General features: G+C 32.1%; 1 protein-coding gene across 1 annotated transcript; it reads left to right on the top strand.

Moving 5' to 3' along the window:
• The first annotated feature begins 6 nt into the window (after nucleotides 1–6).
• On the top strand, nucleotides 7–20,281 carry LOC132744220 (uncharacterized). The gene is made up of 17 exons (XM_060732853.1): nucleotides 7–79; nucleotides 2,137–2,366; nucleotides 4,214–4,314; nucleotides 4,612–4,747; nucleotides 5,724–5,770; nucleotides 6,043–6,083; nucleotides 6,720–6,817; nucleotides 10,070–10,154; nucleotides 10,827–10,940; nucleotides 11,909–12,125; nucleotides 12,691–12,783; nucleotides 15,826–15,918; nucleotides 16,235–16,355; nucleotides 18,147–18,297; nucleotides 18,697–18,811; nucleotides 19,727–19,790; nucleotides 20,181–20,281. The coding sequence occupies exons 2-17, from the start codon at nucleotides 2,222–2,224 to the stop codon at nucleotides 20,279–20,281; spliced, it is 1,722 nt and encodes a 573-aa protein (XP_060588836.1). The 5' UTR covers nucleotides 7–79; nucleotides 2,137–2,221.
• Nucleotides 20,282–20,444: the final 163 nt, after the last annotated feature.

Genomic DNA, 20,444 nt, shown 5'->3' with positions numbered 1-20,444 from the left:
ATGCTAACATACAAAAATGGACTCAGAAATCTCTACCCAAGAAATATGTGCTGATTGGTGTACTCTTGAACTCTAAAAAGTACATAATTTTTAGCTCACCTGTCACAAAGTGACAGGGTGAGCTGTTGTGATCACTTTTCGTCCGGCGTCCATCCGTAAACTTTTACTTTAAATGACATCTCCTCATATACCACTAAGCCAATTTCATCCAAACTTCACAGGAATGTTCCTTTGGTGGTCACCTTTAAAAGTTGTTCAAGGAATTTAATTCCATGCAGAACTCTGGTTGCCATGGCAACCGATAGAAAAAACTTAAAATATCTTCTTTAAAAAAACCAAAAGAGGTAGAGCTTAGATATTTGGCATGAAAAATCTTCTAGTGAGTGTCTATCAAATAAAAGCCCTGGGGTCAAAATTGGCCCTGCACCGGGGGTCATTGATTAAAAAAATTAAAAAATCTTCTTTTAAAGAACCCAAAGAGCAAGAGCTAAGATATTTAGCATGAAACATCTTCTAATGGATGTCTACGAAGTTTGTTCAAATAAAAGCCCTGGGGTCAAAATTGGCCCCGCCCCAGGGGGTCATTAATTTTCTCTATATGCATATAGTAAAAACTTAAAATATCTTCTTTTGGAGAACCCAACGAGCTAGAGCTAAGATATTTAGCATGAAACATCTTCTAATGAGTGTCTACCAAATTTGTTCAAATAAGAGCCCTGGGGTCAAAATTGGCCAGCCCCGGGGGTCATTGATTTTCCTTATATGTGTATAGCAAAAACTTAAAAAATCTTCCTTGAAAAAACCCAAATAGCTAGAGTTTAGATACTTAGCGTGAAACATCTTCTAGTGAGTGTCTACAAAGTTTGTTCCAATAAAAACCCTGGGGTCAAAATTGGCACGCCCCGGGAGTCATTGCTTTTATTTATGTGTATAGCAGAAACTTAAAAAATCTTCTTTTAAAGAACCCAAAGAGCTAGAGCTAAGATATTTAGAATGAAACATCTTCTAATGGATGTCTACGAAGTTTGTTCAAATAAAAACCCTGGGGTCAAAATTGGCCCCGCCCAAGGGGGTCATTGATTTTTTCTATGTGCATATAGTAAAAACTTAAAAAATCTTCTTTTAAAGAACTCAAAGAGCTAGAGCTAAGATATTTAGCATGAAACATCTTCTAATGGGTGTTTACCAAGTTTGTTCAAATAAAAGCTCTGGGGTCAAAATTTGCCCGCCCCAGGGGTCATTGATTTTCCTTATATGTGAATAGCAAAAACTTAAAATATCTTCTTTGAAAAAACCCAAATAGCTAGAGTTTAGATACTAAGCATGAAACATCTTCTAATGGGTGTCTACCAAGTTTGTTCAAATAAAAGCCCTGGTGACAGGTGAGCGACTTCAGGGCAATCATGGCCCTCTTGTTTTAAGTATTATTATCTAAGCTACATCTATGATTAAAGTCATCAGCTGTTATAATCTTTATTTTTGGATTTAGCGAGTGAAGATTTTGTATAAGGAGTAAACTGTAAAGGAACATTTATGTAACTACAGTGCCTATCTGAGGTTAGAAAAAGACACATTGACTGTTAGTAAACTACTGTTAAATAAACATATTCTATTTGTCTCTTTTAGATATTGCTGTGAAAAATGATACATGTGCTTAAAATATCTTTGTATGGCTAAAGAGGGAGTTATTTTTTTCTTTTGTCAATGAAATGTTGTCACACTCAGACTTTATAAATATGACATTATCTTATATAAAAACAATATGGACTTTGTTTGGGCAAAAAAATGTTTTAAAATTTTGATAGAAATATTTTTCAGATTGAAAGAGAATTACTTACAAAACATGCTCAGTCACATTAATGTTTATTTTATCAAGAGATGAGTAAAATTGAATTTGTGACAATTCAGCTATGAAATTTTGCTATTTTTGTAAAGTTGTACATGTATTTGATACAGTGAGTATGAAAAGCAGCCGCCACATTTCTTAACACTGAGTTTACAAAATAGGACTATTCAAGCTAGAAGTGGCTAATTTTTAAATTTGATTTATTTAATTATTATTGGGACAACTTGTTACGTTGAAGTTTAATTTCATACCAAGATGATCTGATTACTTTATATTATTTTTTGATATAGTGAATATGGTAAGCAGCCTCCACATTTCCCTACACTGGATGACTTTGCTGTGTATTTGGAGGGACTTAAGAAAAAAGCAGCTACAATGCACCCTGAGTACACCCAGAAAGATATGAGGGCATTTGAAAGGGAGTACAGACAAGAGTTTGTAGGAAGATATGATGATCCGATTGCTGCATTTATTGACCATCATGCTGTCAGATTGGGGCTTGCTTTACCTGATGAAATAGGTAGGTATTTAATCTGTAACCAACTGAATTTGATAAATGGTTTTGCCATTCTTTGACCTTTGAACAGGCTATTAAGAGTAAAAGGGATTTCAGTGTGAAATAACAAAAATTGAGCTACTAACAGTATAGAAACTAGTCAGACTATATAAATATGCAAGCTGGCCTGGTTCTATACTGGTGGCAAAGGCTGAACACATGGGGTAACTGTAGATTAGAGGTTAATATACTGTATAGAAGATTGTTTTTAAGTAACATTTTTGCGATTAATGGGCTGAAAATGGATATTTTCCATTGCATACTGAAAAGAAAATGTTAGACATGAATCAGTGAGAACTTTATCAAGGGAAAATTCAAACAAAAGATAAAGCAGTAAATTTAAAAAAAAGACAAAAAAGATGAATAAGAATATCCAGAGGGAACAGTTTATGATGGAATAATGAATTTTTAGCTCACCTGTCACTTTGTGACAGGATGAGCTTTTGTGATCGCTTTTCGTCCGGCGTCCGTTCGTCCGTCTGTCGTCAGTCCGTCCGTCGTCCGTAAACTTTTACTTTAAATGACATCTCCTCATAAACCACTAAGCCAATTTCATCCAAACTTCACAGGAATGTTCCTTTGGTGGTCACCTTTGAAAATTGTTCAAAGAATTTAATTCCATGCAGAACTCTGGTTGCCATGGCAACCAAAAGAAAAAACTTTAAATATCTTCTTCTAAAAAACCCAAAGAGCTAGAGCTTAGATATTAGGCATGAAACATCTTCTAGTGAGTGTCTACCAAGTTTGTTCAAATAAAATCCCTGGGGTCAAAATTGGCCCCGCTCCAGGGGGTCATTGATTTTCCCTATATGTATATAGTAAAAGCTTAAAAAATCAAATCTTCTTTTAAAGAACCCAAAGAGCTAGAGCTAAGATATTTAGCATGAAACATCTTCTAATGGGTGTCTACCAAGTTTGTTCAAATAAAAGCCCTGAGGTCAAAATTTGCCCCGCCCCAGGGGGTCATTGATTTTTCCTATATGCATATTGTAAAAACTTAAAAATCTTCTTTTAGAAAACCCAAAGAGCTAGAGCTAAAATATTTAGCATGAAACATGTTCTAATGGATGTCTACCAAGTTTGTTCAAATAAGAGCCCTAGGGTCAAAATTGACCCCGCCCCAGGGGGTCATTGATTTTCCCTATATGAATATAGTTAAAACTTAAAAATCTTCTTTTAAAGAACCAAAAGAGCTAGAGCTAAGATATTTAGCATGAAACATGTTCTAATGGATGTCTACCAAGTTTGTTCAAATAAGAGCCCTTGGGTCAAAATTAGCCCCGCCCCGGGGACATTGATTTTCCTCATATGTGTATAGCAAAAACTTAAAAATCTTCTTCAAAAAAACCCGAATAGCTAGAGTGTAGATATTAAGCATGAAACATCTTCTAGTAAGTGTATACAAAGATTGTTCAAATAAAAGCCCTGGGGTCAAAACTGGCCCTGCCCCAGGGGTGTTATTGTTTTTAAATATATGTGTAAAGAAAAAACTTAAAAAATCTTGTTTTAAAAAACCGTACGAGCTAGACCTTAGATGTTTAGCATGAATCATCTCTAATGGGTGTCTACATAAAAGCTCTGGGGTTTAAACTGGCCCCGCTCCGGGGGGCCTATATACAGGTGAGCTACTTCAGGGCCATCATGGCCCTCTTGTTTTTAAAGCGTGGTGTAATGTATAATAAGAAGAGCTCCATGTATTGAAATCCGTCTGTAACAAACTGTTGGGTAACATTTTTATGATTTATACTATAATATTTTTTATTGGTGTCTTTCTTAATCATTTCTAAGTTCATGAATTTTTGTAACTTCAGAACAGAGACCTTTGGTAAGACAAGTTATAAGAGACAGAAACATTGAACACAGAGGAAATAATGTTACAACAAAACAAAGAGGGGGAGGCAAAAAAAAGCAGGTTTGACACATTTCATGATAATTTTCTCTATTTTCATACAACATTTAGACATTGACAACACAGTATATGAATAAAAATGATTTCATTCATTCTTACAGATTGGCATACTAAGTTAAAATTTTGTTGACTGTAGGAAGAAGAAATATCAAAACATAATTAAAGGAAGTGACTGCCCTTAATTATTATCTTTAAGTAAAATTTTATAAGAAAGAACCTTTTTACTTCCTCTATGTAATTTATTAAGAAGTGAAATTGTAACTGAACTAAAATATACATGAAGATATGTTTCTGTGACAGGGGAAATACTGTGATGATTGTGAGGAGGCATTGGCGGAGGTTTACTGCGGAGAATGTCAGGGAGGTCTAGCAATGTGTCGTTCATGTTCTAATGTCCTCCATGCTGGGGCTTCAAGGAGGAGACATAACTTACAAGGTATTACTTGTTCACTTTATCAGAAATAATTTCAAATGTACTCTTTTTTAGTTGTTAGATATTTGAGATCCTTTTTAGCTCGACTTTTTTTTGTTGGAAAAAAAAAGTAGAGGTATTGTTATAGTCCTGGCGGCGTTGCCGTTTCCATTAGCCTTGCCGTCCGCAAACTTGTACCTGGATCATAACTTTTTTAGTTCTTGGTGTATTGTCTTCATACTTGGCCACAACAACCCTTGGGACAAGACGTTTCAGTAGACCACTCTAACCTTGACCTTCATCCATAAATGTCCTCAAAAGTCCAAATTTTGCTTGCTCTTGCTATTATTGGCTGTAACTTTGTTATTTTTGAATGAATTGTCTTCAAACCTGAACATAATAATCTTCAAAGATATCCCTTAAAAATAACCAGACAGACCTTGACCTTCACTCATAAATGACCTTGACTTTAAAAGTCAAATTATTGAAATTTTCATTATTTTGGCTATTATTGGCTGTAACTTTGTTATTTTTGAATGGATTGTCTCCAAACTTGAACATAAAAATCTTCAAGGATAACCCTTAAAAATAACCAGACAGGCGTCAACATTCACTCATAAACCTAGTCTTTGAAGGTCAAATTATTGAAATTTTCATTTACTTTGGCTGTAACTGGGTGTAACTTTGCTATTATAGAATGGATTGTATTCATATTATAACAGAACATTCTTAAGGAAAAGACCTTCATGTTTATCAAACTCAAATTTACTAGGGCTCTTTAATGACCTTGACCTTGAAGGTTAAATTACTGAATTTTCACTTATTTATGCATTAAATGACCATATACCTTGCCCGCCCGGCAGTGGCCCTTTTTGATTTTCTGTATAGAAACTATTTTATATGTTGGGTAGTATGCTGTAATCTGTATGTAAATACTTAATGATTAAAATAACATATAGAAACATTTTCACTGTAATTTTAATTCAATATTTTTATACAGATATTGACCAAGCCCCTAAAAGTGCTAACAAGCCATACATACCAAGGGTAAGTTTCATATTGCAATTTGAGGTACAAACAGTGTATGATTTAATTTGATGTTATCTAAATCCATACAATATTATGTTTATTGTGAAGACTTGAGAGGTTATATTTCATTTCTATGACTGTCAATTGGCAGAAATTAGAGGAATATGAGTGATATGGTGAAAGTTTTATTTAGTTTAAATTTTTTTTTGTTCAAGATAGTGCAGCTTTACATGTAAGGTTATTGCCAAACTTCTGAATTTCATTCACCTGAGTTTTTTTTCTAACTTCAGGCTTTCCTTGCACCATTTTCCATAGTGCTGGCAATGTTCAGGTAAAGTTTATATTTTTTAAAATGCAGATTGACTGATAAAGGGGAAGGATGCAGAATTTATCATACAAGCTAAATGCCAGTCCCACTACTGTAAAATTTTGGTTCTTTGTCTGATTCCTATTAATTACCATCATTTTGTCCCAGCTAATGTTTTTTGAGATTATGAATATACTTTGAATTCAGTATAATTTCTTTGAAAAAGTCTTAATTCAATACAGATGTATAGTATAGTATAAATAACAGGCAAGTTGGGGGTGTGATCAAGTAGTCCATGTGTCATACTTGTAATCTAAGGATTGCTGGCAGTATGGGTTAAAACCCTGTAAGTGGCAAGCTGTTGTTGCCTTGAAAATTTACACACATTGCATAGTAGTCTTTGGTTTCAGGAACAGATATGAGTTTATCTAAAGCTTATAGCTAAATTGAACTGAAATAAATTCTGTATAAACTACTTTATCGGGTCATTAAATTAACAAGGAGCAGTCTAAAGCAGAGGAAATTACATGAAGTGAGGTTGTGAAAAATGCGACCTATTTGTGAATATTTTGACACACACTGATGCTCTATTCTTTTGTATGAAGTAGGCATATTACAGAGGGAAGCATCTTTGATACCTTTATTTTTTTTGTTTTTCAGTGCATTATCAAGAGATTCAATACTGAGTTTGACAGAAGAAGAAATAAAGAAAAGAGCACAGCCTCTTACTGACACAGATTTACAAGATAAACAAGCTGGTAGGTGACCAAGATTTTCTATAAAATATTCTCAGTTGCATAAGATTGGTACAGTAAACTCCGCTTATAACGATATTCAGGGGACATACAAAACTATATCGATATATCCGAATATCGTTACAACCGAATTTCTGTACGGTGTGTAGCTTACTGACGATGCACTGCATCGTTCAACATGTATAAGCAGTAGCATTATATACTAGACATGTGACAATCATGTACTTACGACAAAACTTTATTCTTTTTATGCATTTATGTAATCATCAAAAGAAATGTTTTTGTCTATGTCACTGAATACTCTAAGGCGATTCCATTTCGATGCCAATTCAGCCAGCGGAATGTCAATGTCCTCGAAGACGAATCGGAAACATGCCCCTGCGGGGTCGCATTAATTTCATGCTGTGCTTGATTCATAAATCCAGCCTTTCTAAAACAATTCTGGATACACGTCGGTGTTACATCTTTCCATGCCGCATAAAACCATTGTATGGCTTTTAGAATGTTAATCTGTTTATCGATATGTTTGTCTAACCATGAAATAATATGGTCAAGGACACGTGACCTGTAATGCCTTTTGAATAAAAAGATAGTCCCTTGATCACAGGGCTGTAACTTAGATGTAGTGTTAGGTGGGAAAAACAACAGTTTTACAGCTTTTAATCCCTCGATTTTCGGATGGGCCGGGCAATTATCAACAAACAATAGAATAGATCTTTTCGCACGTGTCATACGTTTGTCAAGTTTTTTCACCCAACTGATAAATATTTCTGAGTTCATCCAAGCACGACGATTAGCTTCGTAATCTACCGGCAAACTTTTAACATTTTTAAAACATCTAGGATTTTACCAAGATTAATCTCTTGAATTAATTCATATTTAGTTTCAATATCCAAAATTTTTCTTTTTCGTTTTTCTGACATGTTCACTGTTTTAGCTACATGTACATGTATAACTTATTTACAACGAAAATTGTTATTGAAAGGAAACAATAAAAGGACAAAACCATGTTTTTTATTTTTTGAGATAAATTCACCTGTATTGAGAACAAAACGGTAGTTACGTACGCACAGAACATGTTCCGCGTCATTGTATTTAATCGAGCAGATATTTATGCATTAAAACAAGCGGACCGAGACCGCTCTTCCACAACAAACTTGTGATGCAAATTATCGTTTTAAGAGGTAATATATGTGCTTTGGGGTTGAAAATCCACATCGATATATCCGAAATATCGATACATGCGATATCGATATATGCGAGGATGCTTCCGTTAGGTTATAATGGAAGTTGGCAGGGACCAAGACAAACGTATCGATATAACCGATATATCATTACAAGCGATATCGATACAGTTGGAGTTTACTGTATTCTTTTTTTTTATTAAAAAAGAAAAAAAGGTTAGTGCATATTTTTGTAATACATCAAGAAATCTTACAACATAATGTAAAACTAAGTTAAGAGTGTACTATTGAGAATGTACTATGTTGATTATGTAAGGGAATGTATGTAATGGTTATGTTGCATGGTGAATGTTTCCTCTTGTCTTGCAAATAAATGTACCACTGTATATAAAATTAACCATGGAGAATCTTTCCTGTATCTCTTGTAGTGGAGTTATAAAAGGGATAATATAAGCTTATCTTGAGCTGTAACATGCATTTGACTTGAGTGGATTTTATTAGGACAGGATCCCACTAGGTGCTGTAGTGCCAAATGTGATACATTCCAGTAAAATTCATAGGAGTCCTATTTTATTACATACTTTGATGAGTTTAAACTACAAATTCAACCATATCATAATTGATGTATCACCAGCTATGTCATTATATATCTCACTCCAGATACAGATTTTTTTCTGTTGCATTGTATTTGTGCATGCTATAAATGCATTAAATGTAGAAAAAATTGAGTAAAAGCACTTGATAAAAAGTTATACTGATGAGAGAGTGGACTCAGTATTTAGAAAAATCACAGAAGAGAGTGTGAATAAATAATATATCCTAAAGAGTGATTTTATTGCTAAATAAAATCACTGTTTGGAGTTCGGATGCAAGGAATTACATCACAAGGGCATAGCCCGAGTGATATAATGATGCACATCCAAATGACAAACAGTAATTTTATCAAGCGATAAAATCACTGATTTGGATATATTACAGTCAACTATCGTTATCTCAACATCGCTTTTCTCGATATTTCGTTATCTCGATGAAGTTTTGAAAGTCCCGATTTTCTTCCTTCTTTATCTTTATTGGAAATATTTGTTTATCTTGATATTTTTATTTCGATATTTTCAGTATCTCGATGTACAATTTCAGCCCCAATATTTGTTTTCACACTATTATCCTTTGTTTATCTCGACTAATAGTTTTCTTTCGTCTGTTCCCTTCAGGCGTGTGAAAAACACAAACTAGACGATTATTGCTCAATAGCGCGTGCCATAATGATGATTATGTTTGTAACATGTTTAGCTATTTTTATAAAAATTAATCTATTTAGCGTGTTGATTGACTTATGTCCAAAATGAGTGAATTTTACGTTCTTTATAAATATTCGAACATTGTATCAATTCATTGTGACTTTAAATGTAAATGAAATAGTGCAAGTATAGAAACGCTATCGTTGCAATATTGTTTCACAACATCACCACCAAATCAATCAGCGGTCCAACAACCACGAGAAAGACCTGATAAATAACCTGGGAGGATATCCGGACAATGTTTTCACTTTGTTGGTGTATTACTGAGTAAATCTCACCATGTGTTTTTATCACATAAACCCGTATTTCCGCTGGTAAACATCCGCTAATGTTACTTTGTTAAATATTGACTAGGCCTATGAAAACAAGATATGGGGATATCATAGATTATTTGACATAAGGTATGCACATTTCTTTTGAAAAAAAATCAATTTCTTCCTTATTCAAAACCTCATATGTTTATCTCGACGTTTCGTTATCTCGATATTTTTTTGACGGTCCCGATGACTTCGAGATAACGAGAGTCGACTGTATTTCAATTCTAACACAAGATCAAAAAAATAAATGCATCTGTAACTGATTTGTGTCCGTACTTATTTTCAGTGTTACACAATATCATGGTTACGTCACAGTCTCATGTCTAAATATAGATCATCAACAGTGATTTCATTGCATAATAGTACACACTTTCAGTCCTTCTATGTTCAACAGGGAAAAATGTGGATCATGTTAGAAAATCTTATATTTGTACCACATTCTGTATATAATTATAGGAAAGTATGTGGGAGGATTTGATTGTATGGAGAATGTACTCATGAATAAAGGTCTGGTGAAGAAAGAAGCTGCTAGGGTCCCTACGTAAGTAGCTTCTTATAGGATTGAATTGTAGATGTGACTTTTAATGGATATTTTTAAGGTCTTTATAAGGCTCAATAGAAAACATTATATGGCAAATAGAAACAGTTTGGTCTGCAATAACTGTATCCATCAGTTTGACACAAGGGACCTGGTGCAACATTTGTTTCACAAAACAATATATTGTATTTTGTATCTGAAAGCCTAATCTTGTCAGTATACAAATTGGAAGCTATTTGATATTATAATTGACAGTGCCAAAGAAATTTTTTTCCAAAACTGTTTAACATTTTGAAACTAAATCAGAACTTATCATTATATCATTAATAAATGGTCTTACTTTCCAATATAATTTATCATTAATGTTTGGTCTTACTTTTTAATGTAATTTATCATTGTTTGGTCTTACTTTCCAATATAATTTATCATTATTTTTGGTCTTACTTTCAATATAATTTATCATTATGTTTGGTCCTAGTTTTCAATGTAATTTATCATAAATGTTTGGTCTTACTTTTTAATGTAATTTATCATTATGTTTGGTCTTACTTTTTAATGCAATTTATCATTGTTTGGTCTTACTTTCTAATATAATTTATCATTAATGTTTGGTCTTACTTTTTAATATAATTATCATTATTGTTTGGTCTTACTTTTTAATGTTATTTGCCACAGTTATGCTTTGTCAGCCAGTGGCCAGGTGCTAGGACAGAAGTTGTACATATTTTACAACCAGTTTTATACCTTCATGGAATCCTGTAGGCTACCAAAGATCCAAAACACTGACAGGTAAATTTAAATCATTTCTAGATTTAGTATTTAAGCCTGTCTTAATATGTAATTTGCAAAACTTTAAGCTTTGAAAGCTTCTTTGTAGATAAAATGATATCCCAACATTTCAATAAAAAGAAACTTCCTAAGCAAAATCTTGTAAACCGCAAATTACTTACATACTCTGTATTTTATTTGATACTGTAGTATTTTTCTTTATTTTTAGACCATTTTAACCCTTTCACTGCCATAGGGACAGCATATGCTGTCCCTATTATTTTCAGCATATTTGCCATATGGACGGCTTTTGCCCTTTCTATAATAATAATAATAATTATGATAATTATAATTATAATAATAATAATAATCATAATAAATATATAGATAATTATACCACCAACAATAATTATTATTATACTAGCAGATTTGGGAACATATATAATTATTATAATACAAATAACAAATAATAATTATTTATAATAATTAATAATATTGTAATTTCTTAGAAAACCTTCTGGCAAATAGGTGATCAATAAATAAATAACCCTCTGGCAGCGAAAGGGTTAAGGATACAAAACTCAAGCATTATATTGTCATTTTTGCATTTGACATTTACTCCAATATTGATATGAATTTCAAAAGCCAAAATTTGAAAAGTATATTTTATAAGCAAAAATCTCTTTTAATGAAATGTAAAATTTTAGCACAAGTTTGGATGTTTCTGTATTTATGATGATTAATTGATACAATCTCTTTTAATAAAATGTAAAATTTTAGCACAAGTTTGGATGTTTCTGTATCCATAATGATTAATTAATACCATCTCTTTTAATGAAATGTAAAATTTTAGCTCAAGTTTGGATGTTTCTGTATTTTAAATGATTGACTAATACCTTACTCTTTTAATAAAATGTAAAAATCGCAAGTTTGGATGTTTCTGTCTTTAAAATGATTAATTAGCACCATCCCTCTCATTGTTCTTTCAGCGGAAGTTTCAGAACTGGAGTGATAAACAATAGAAAGTTGTGTTTGATCATAGATGAGAATGAGAGAGATAAACAGAGATTGTTAAGATATGCTAAAGAGAAGAATATAGATGCCCAGGTTCGACTCCTTCCTGCCGGCGACTATATCTGGGTCCTCACTCCACCTATGATAGACACTAGTGTAGTTTATACAGGAAAAGATTATGGGAATGAGATGGTAAATGAATTATTATTGCTTTAACACTAATTGTTACACCTTATGTCTAAATTTATAAGAGCAAAAGAAGTTGAAATAACCTTCACTTTTTCACCCGGAATGAGTATTGCTTAAGGTGAAGGACTCAATCACGGTGCATCTACAAAGTGCTATGAATTTTTATCACATACCTGTGTCGATAATTTGACTCCGTAAAAGTGGTTTTGCACAGCCGTGCATATATTTTGTCACAAAGTCATTTGCTCTATGCAAACATAGTGTTAAGACGCGATAAAATTCAGCGTTATTCTATAAGAGCGTCAATGAAAAATGGTTCTTTTTCACTTCAAATGGTCTTTATTTTTGGTATGTGATAAAAAGAATATTAAATTCATGTAAATTCATTACTGAATTTATTGAACTCGTTCAATAAATTTAGTATTAAACTTACACTCATTCAATATCCTTTATATATCAAAAGCACTAGGTATGTTTAAAGGTGAAATGAAAAAAGTTTGCATGCATATTCCATGTAAGTGGGACAAATATCTGTGATATTAGTAAAGATAATTATGTTAACCTATAGGTACTGCCATTTGTTGTTGAGAGGAAAAGTTGGGAAGATTTTGAGAATACAACTAACAGCACAAGGTTTAAACGACAGATTAATAACATGCTGGTATGTAGTGCATTGTACTATTCTTATTTGAATCTAAATGTTAAACATAACACATGTTACTAACTCAACTTCCTTGATCATAGATTTTAACTAAGGTAAAAATTATTCTTATATTGAGTTTTTTTTTATCCCTTTCATTTTGCTGCTGAAAACAATTTCGTGATTGTATTTTGTAGACCTACAAGCAGTGTTTTGTTTTTAGAAATCATGTTATGGATACAAGCGTATTTAAATACGTATTGATTAAATATAATCTAGTTTCTTGTTAAAACAAAATTATCAATTGAAAGGGCTGATCTGCAGTACTTAGTTTAAATGTGTTTCATGTAAATTATTACAGGGTAGAGACAGTACTTAGTTTAAATGTGTGTTTCATGTAAATTATTACAGGGTAGTGGCAGTACTTAGTTTTAATGTGTGTTTCATGTAAATTATTGCAGGGTAGTGGCAGTACTTAGTTTAAATGTGTTTCATGTAAATTATTACAGGGTTGTGGCAGTACTTAGTTTAAATGTGTGTTTCATGTAAATTATTACAGGGGAGTGGCAGTACTTAGTTTAAATGTGTGTTTCATGTAAATTATTACAGGGGAGTGGCAGTACTTAGTTTAAATGTGTGTTTCATGTAAATTATTACAGGGGAGTGGCAGTACTTAGTTTAAATGTGTGTTTCATGTAAATTATTACAGGGGAGTGGCAGTACTTAGTTTAAATGTGTGTTTCATGTAAATTATTACAGGGTAGAGACAGTACTTAGTTTAAATGTGTGTTTCATGTAAATTATTACAGGGGAGTGGCAGTACTTAGTTTAAATGTGTGTTTCATGTAAATTATTACAGGGGAGTGGCAGTACTTAGTTTAAATGTGTGTTTCATGTAAATTATTACAGGGGAGTGGCAGTACTTAGTTTAAATGTGTGTTTCATGTAAATTATTACAGGGGAGTGACAGTACTTAGTTTAAATGTGTGTTTCATGTAAATTATTACAGGGTAGTGGCAGTACTAAGTTTAAATGTGTGTTTCATGTAAATTATTACAGGGTAGTGGCAGTACTTAGTTTAAATGTGTGTTTCATGTGAATTATTGCAGGGTAGTGGCAGTACTTAGTTTAAATGTGTGTTTCGTGTAAATTATTGCAGGGTAGTGGCAGTACTTAGTTTAAATGTGTTTCATGTAAATTATTACAATTATTACAGGGTTGTGGCAGTACTTAGTTTAAATGTGTGTTTCAGGTAAATTATTACAGGGTAGTGGCAGTACTTAGTTTAAATGTGTGTTTCATGTAAATTATTACAGTGGTAGTGGCAGTACTTAGTTTAAATGTGTGTTTCATGTAAATTATTACAGGGTAGTGGCAGTACTTAGTTTAAATGTGTGTTTCATGTAAATTATTGCAGGGTAGTGGCAGCACTTAGTTTAAATGTGTTTCAAGTAAATTATTACAGGGTTGTGGCAGTACTTAGTTTAAATGTGTGTTTCATGTAAATTATTACAGGGGAGTGGCAGTACTTAGTTTAAATGTGTGTTTCATGTAAATTATTACAGGGTAAAGACAGTACTTAGTTTAAATGTGTGTTTCATGTAAATTATTACAGGGTAGTGGCAGTACTTAGTTTAAATGTGTGTTTCATGTAAATTATTACAGGGTAGTGGCAGTACTTAGTTTAAATGTGTGTTTCATGTAAATTATTACAGGGGAGTGGCAGTACTTAGTTTAAATGTGTGTTTCATGTAAATTATTACAGGGTAGTGGCAGTACTTAGTTTAAATGTGTGTTTCATGTAAATTATTACAGGGGAGTGGCAGTACTTAGTTTAAATGTGTGTTTCATGTAAATTATTACAGGGGAGTGGCAGTACTTAGTTTAAATGTGTGTTTCATGTAAATTATTACAGGGGAGTGGCAGTACTTAGTTTAAATGTGTGTTTCATTTTCATTATTACAGGGTAGTGGCAGTACTTAGTTTAAGGTAGACCATGGGTAATGGGCACCATAAGGAACTGTAAAATTGACAACATAGGACAGTTATATGTCTTAAAGGTCACCTGTATGCAAAATTTAAATAAAATTTACCGTGTGGTTTATGAGTTATAGATATATTTCTAAACTAAGACTTTGCCATTAGAAGGGCTTATTTTCAGAAATGAAGAAACTCTAAATAATTTGTAATATCATCATTATAAAAAATGTTTTTCTAATGCCTATTGTTAAGAAACAAATAATAACATTCAGGTAACAAATTACACAAGCAAAAGGTTTGTTTCTAAACAAAATGTTCTTAATATGTATAAAAATGTTATCCTACCCCACCCACTTTAAACACTAATTTTACTATTTCCCTATCTAAAATGCCTTATTCAAAATATTCCTAAAATTTACCATAATGAGGGGCTATTTTCAAAGTTTGCCTAAATTTTCTTAAAGGTATATTGGTTGATCATGCGAAATATAAAATACTTTTACCGTGTAGTTTTTATTTTATTAAACTTTGAAAATGTCTGGTATCATATTTACTGTAAATTTTCGCATTATTTAGCAAATAAATATCTACAATAATTATATAATTTAAATCAAACCCCTTTTTCTTCCATAAGGGATCAGAGAGATACATAAAAAATGTTAAAAAGAAAAAAAAGAAAGAAAAAAATTTGCTCCTTCTGGGGCTTGAACCCACGCCCCACAATTTCAGTGTAGTTTGCAAGCGATTCTAGCCTATTTGAATACTCTTCAAAGTGGGGGTAATGCATTACCCATGGTCTACCTTAAATGTGTGTTTCATGTAAATTATTACAGGGTAGTGGCAGTACTTTGTTTAAATGTGTGTTTCATGTAAATTATTGCAGGGTAGTGGCAGTACTTAGTTTAAATGTGTGTTTCATGTAAATTATTGCAGGGTAGTGGCAGTACTTAGTTTAAATGTGTGTTTCATGTTAGTTATGACAGGGTAGTGGCTGTACTTAGTTTAAATGTGTGTTTCATGTAAATTATTACAGGGTAGTGGCAGTACTTAGTTTAAATGTGTGTTTCATGTTAATTATTACAGGGTAGTGGATTGACAAATTGTTTCTATCTGATGGAAGGAAGTACATACGGAATGAAAAGTAATTCCACCCACCATCATCAACAATATCTTAAGGTATTCTGTTGAATATACACTAAATATGGTTTTGTTTGACAAATTAAACCCTTTACCTTTCATGGTATTTATAAACAATATTTCAAGGTACTGTATCTATTTATTATCATATTTTTATAGATATACTGTGACATTTTGTTCGTGTTGTTACTTGTATGTATAAATAGTTTATAAATTATTTTATTCTTTAATTCAGCTTTGGTATTGAAAAAACATTCAACTTTGGTATCAAAGGAAGATTAACATGTACAATGTTTAATGGACTGTAGTAATTTATCCTTGCTTTTACATCTATATTAATGACCTTTATTTAAAGGGATTATTAGAGAAATTGATGACAGAGAATGGTTTCTATATAAACTATACCTCATCATGGATGAAGTCTGCCCAGTGGTTACTCTGGTTTACTGGATTCTTGAGTGATGCCTGTAAAACTGGTATGTTGAAACTATAAAATGTAGTACTAAAGTTTCTGTTTAAATAAAGCTATTTTGATTTCATGATTGAAATATTTCATTGTTTACAAGTTTGATTTAAGTTAAATTATATTTTCTCAAATCGCAACAGGGTTGAAGTTTATTAGCTTAAGGTCTTCAGCGTACCCGTTTATATACTATCACATGACGTGAACACTGAAGACAGACCTGTAGGGAAAGTCCATCAATAATCATGCCAGGAATCTGACACGCTCGTATCAACTCGTGGAACATGCCACGAAAAAAAAATGTAGCATACCTTGATTAAAACTGTTGATAAGCCAAGGATGAACAAATTAAAAACTTATTACAAACATAAACTACCTAATAGTTTTCGACCAGTAAAAAATTCAGCACTTGGCTGCCATTTTGGCAAAATGTTTGACCATGTGATTACGAGATTGACCTTTACAGGTTAATTTGCGTGGATGGTTAAGAAAACAGAACCCATGTGCTTTCAACTTTTTTATAAATTACTTTTTTTAAGGATACTGAAAAGGTGATTTACTGACTTGTATTAAATATAATTTATTTAAGTATTAAAAATGAAAGAAGATAAATAAAAACATTATCTTGAATTATAAATATTGAAATTAATTATGTCAACAAAGATGTTCTAAATATAGTACAAGAGTATAATCTGTTCCTGCGAAGGACATCATACAAAGTCTCGCGTGGCGCCTAACTGTCATGGCCGACTGTAGTCTACGTAATTGATGTTTCCAGTTAAATAGGCAATTTTAATGACAGTATTAATATTTTGATACATTAGATGGTATAGAATGATATCAAAATAATTGTTTTATTGCAAAATGCACAAGAATTAATTGGGACAAGGGTATTTGCAAATGAAAAATAAGGTTAAATCAACGTATGTTATTCTGGTTAGGTTTCGTAACAGGTCTAATCCAAAACTTTAATGCGCATCAGATGAAAAACAAAAATGTTAAAAGCTGCTTTTAAAGTTTTGGAAGCCAGAACTAAAAGTTTATATTTGTGAAGTATTGGTTTGGTATCAGTCTTTAAATAAAATCTATACAAACAGAGGACCTTAAATATATTAAAACAGTAGACCTTAAATCTAATAAAACTGTTGACCTTAAATCTTCTAAAACAGGAGATTTTGACTCTATTGAAACAGGATGCTTGTTGTGTTAAATGTATTAAGATATTTGTTAGTTTTTAACAAATTGGAAAAAAAAAAGAAATGAAAATAATCTGAAAATCAACTCTGTTCCTTATTTGATAAATTAATTTGATTGTATTTAATAAATTGTAACTGTTTTGTTTTTCATTTGATAATCATGACATTTATATATGGTTGCAGTCAATTTATAAAAAAAACAACAGAAGTTCCATACCAGTATTAAAAATTTGTAATTAAGATTCAAGAAAGGTTATATGGTGATATATATAATGTTTATTTGCAATTTTATCCTCGCCTAACAGATTGGGTTACATATACAAACAGCCATTTATATGGTACCTTATAACCTGTTATAAATCTTTATAAGTAATGCTATATATTCAATTCGTTTATTTGTATATATGAGCCGAGCCATGACAAAACCAACATAATGGTTTTGCGACCAGCATGGATCCAGACCAGCCTGCGCAGCCACGCAGTCTGATCAGGATCCATGCTGTTCGCTATCAAATTCTCTACTTGTTATAGGGTTTGTAAGCAATGCTCGTGGCAAACCCATTATGTTGGTTTTGTCATGGCGCGGCTCATATATGATATAATTGTAGGTTTATATCAGGATGAGTGTGTGTCCTACCAGGAGTATATGTCTAGAGTTGGTAGACAGAGAGGTAATACAGCAACTAATACAGCATTTACAACTGCCAGTAGGTACACTCATACATGGAAAGCTTCACTATTTGTTGACAATATTATCAGGTTTGTACATCCATTTGTCGTTGTATAGAGTAACATACTCAAATATTAAAAAAAAAAAAGAAAAAAAGTTATATACATACATGTGTATTATAAAATTGATGCTGCACTGTGATTTCCTTTGAATGAGAGAGATCATAATATTAAATCTGTGAATTATTCAACTATTTAGATTTACATAGGATTCTTTGTAAAACTGTTTTCCCAAGGAAATATAATGGGAATTCCAATTTTACCGGGAAAAAAATGACAACGGCAACAAAACTAAACATTTAACCTGATCAAGTCTTCAGCTAGTCAAGGGTTGCAAGTGATTAATCAGGCTCTATTTAATATAAGTGTAAAATGTTGGTGCATGATTAACATTTTCAATGTAAAAGGAACATTGTCTATGTGTTTCAGAGACAGTCAAAGGGAGAGAACAATGCTTACAACAGTAAGAGAAGATTTACTAGGTGTCTCCAACAGAAACAGTAAACATCTGCTAGTCTTACAAGATCTAGAACAATATAACAAGGTTAAAACATGCTAACTGATTTTCTAGAATTATCTAGCATATAAGAGCTGGTTTTGAGAAGATTTTCTTGGTAATGTTTTATGAATGTCTGTAGTGGGCATTCGTATTTTTGTTCAAGGCTTATATTTAGGTGAAATTGTTTTCATTAAATAAATTTTGAAACCGCAATTCTGTCTCATAATTTAGCAATTATATAGCTTCCTTTTTGCCATCCCTATCAAAAGAATAATAATATCTGTCGTATGTTACGATTCAGACTGGAATGTCTGTCTTGAAGGTACCTTCTCATTGGGTGGCAACGACCCTTGCCAAGCTGCCCCCCATGGACCGATACTTAGGAGACAGATATTTTGATCTGAACCACAAACACATGTCAGATATTTTGCAAATTCTACCATATTTTAAATGATTTACCTCAATAAATTAATGCCGCTTTATCCATCCGTAATTTTCTTACAGGAGCATAATTATGTATTTACACTTCATTAATTACAGTAAAATTATTTCATCTTAAGAATGCAATTTTGTCCTAAAATGCGCCAATATGAAGTGGTTTTGTAGCACACCATTCATCTGACATCCCACATGCCAGATGAAATTTCCAGCATGTGTTACAGTGTAAAACTTAACAGAAACACCAGTATGACATGCAAGAAATGTGTTGACCATGTCAAATTGAAACAGAAGAAATGCCTTTACTGTTATATCTTATGCTGCTATTTACACTTAAGATTGTTGAGTAACTTGAGAAAGATTTCAGAGCTTCAATGTTTTAACTTTCTTCTGGTGTATTTGTTGTATTTACACTGTAAATTTTATCAGTCTATATCTTTTTTGTTCATATACAGTGTACCAATTTTGTTCATGTTTTATGACATGCTGTTGCATGTCTTACATATATATGTTTATTTATAGAGAAGACAGACAGCCCTGAACAAATGTTGTGAAGCAGTATATGCTAATCCTGATCAGGCAAGAGGTAAGGTTAAAATAATGTCAACAGGCTTTCTGTTTATGGCTTGTATGAATTAATAAGATAACTGATTTTGTTCATTTAGATATGGTTGATATAGATAAATAAAGGAAAAGTTTGGACTAAAAGATTTTTTCCTTCAGTTTTACACATTTCGAATAATAATTAAATATGTGTTATTTTTGGGCATTCTTAGACGTTGACTTCAAACTTAATTCATTAAAAAATTGACTTTAATAAGAGTTTGTGTTCTAAAGCTATCTTGTTATAGTTATGATTTATTTTGTTGTTTCTATCTTTTAAAGGTTCATGGTGTTTTTAAATTCTGTATGTAGATTTCATAACATTTGTATCGGTATTTGATATCAAACATGTAATGGTCTTTATTTTATATAGATATAGTAGAAGAGAAGCTGGGGCCTGTTGTGCATAACATGTTACATTATGACATAGCTTCATATTGGCAGCTGTACATGCAGGTAAGTTATTTTGATTAAGAGTTTACTTTCTAATTATTCACAATATTGGCCATAAAATGGTTTTATTCTCTATACACAATATAATCATTCTCAATCCCTTTATCCAACATATGTGAAGACTTTGTTAATAATATGATATCTCGTTGCTATGTAAATGATTTCTGAAGTTACCCAAGAAAGA

Source organism: Ruditapes philippinarum, unplaced genomic scaffold (assembly GCF_026571515.1).
Source record: "Ruditapes philippinarum isolate M1 unplaced genomic scaffold, ASM2657151v2 ctg1491_1_1_1_1, whole genome shotgun sequence".
NCBI classification, from domain to species: Eukaryota; Metazoa; Mollusca; class Bivalvia; order Venerida; family Veneridae; genus Ruditapes; species Ruditapes philippinarum.
This window is presented reverse-complemented; position numbering and strand designations above follow the sequence as displayed.

Coding starts and splice junctions, on each gene's coding strand:
- LOC132744220 (XM_060732853.1), top strand. CDS start 2,222: ATGCACCCTGAGTACACCCAGAAAGATATGAGGGCATTTGAAAGGGAG. Junction 6,084..6,719: donor ATAGTGCTGGCAATGTTCAG/GTAAAGTTTATA, acceptor TTTGTTTTTCAG/TGCATTATCAAGAGATTCAA. Junction 12,126..12,690: donor AAGATTATGGGAATGAGATG/GTAAATGAATTA, acceptor GTTAACCTATAG/GTACTGCCATTTGTTGTTGA.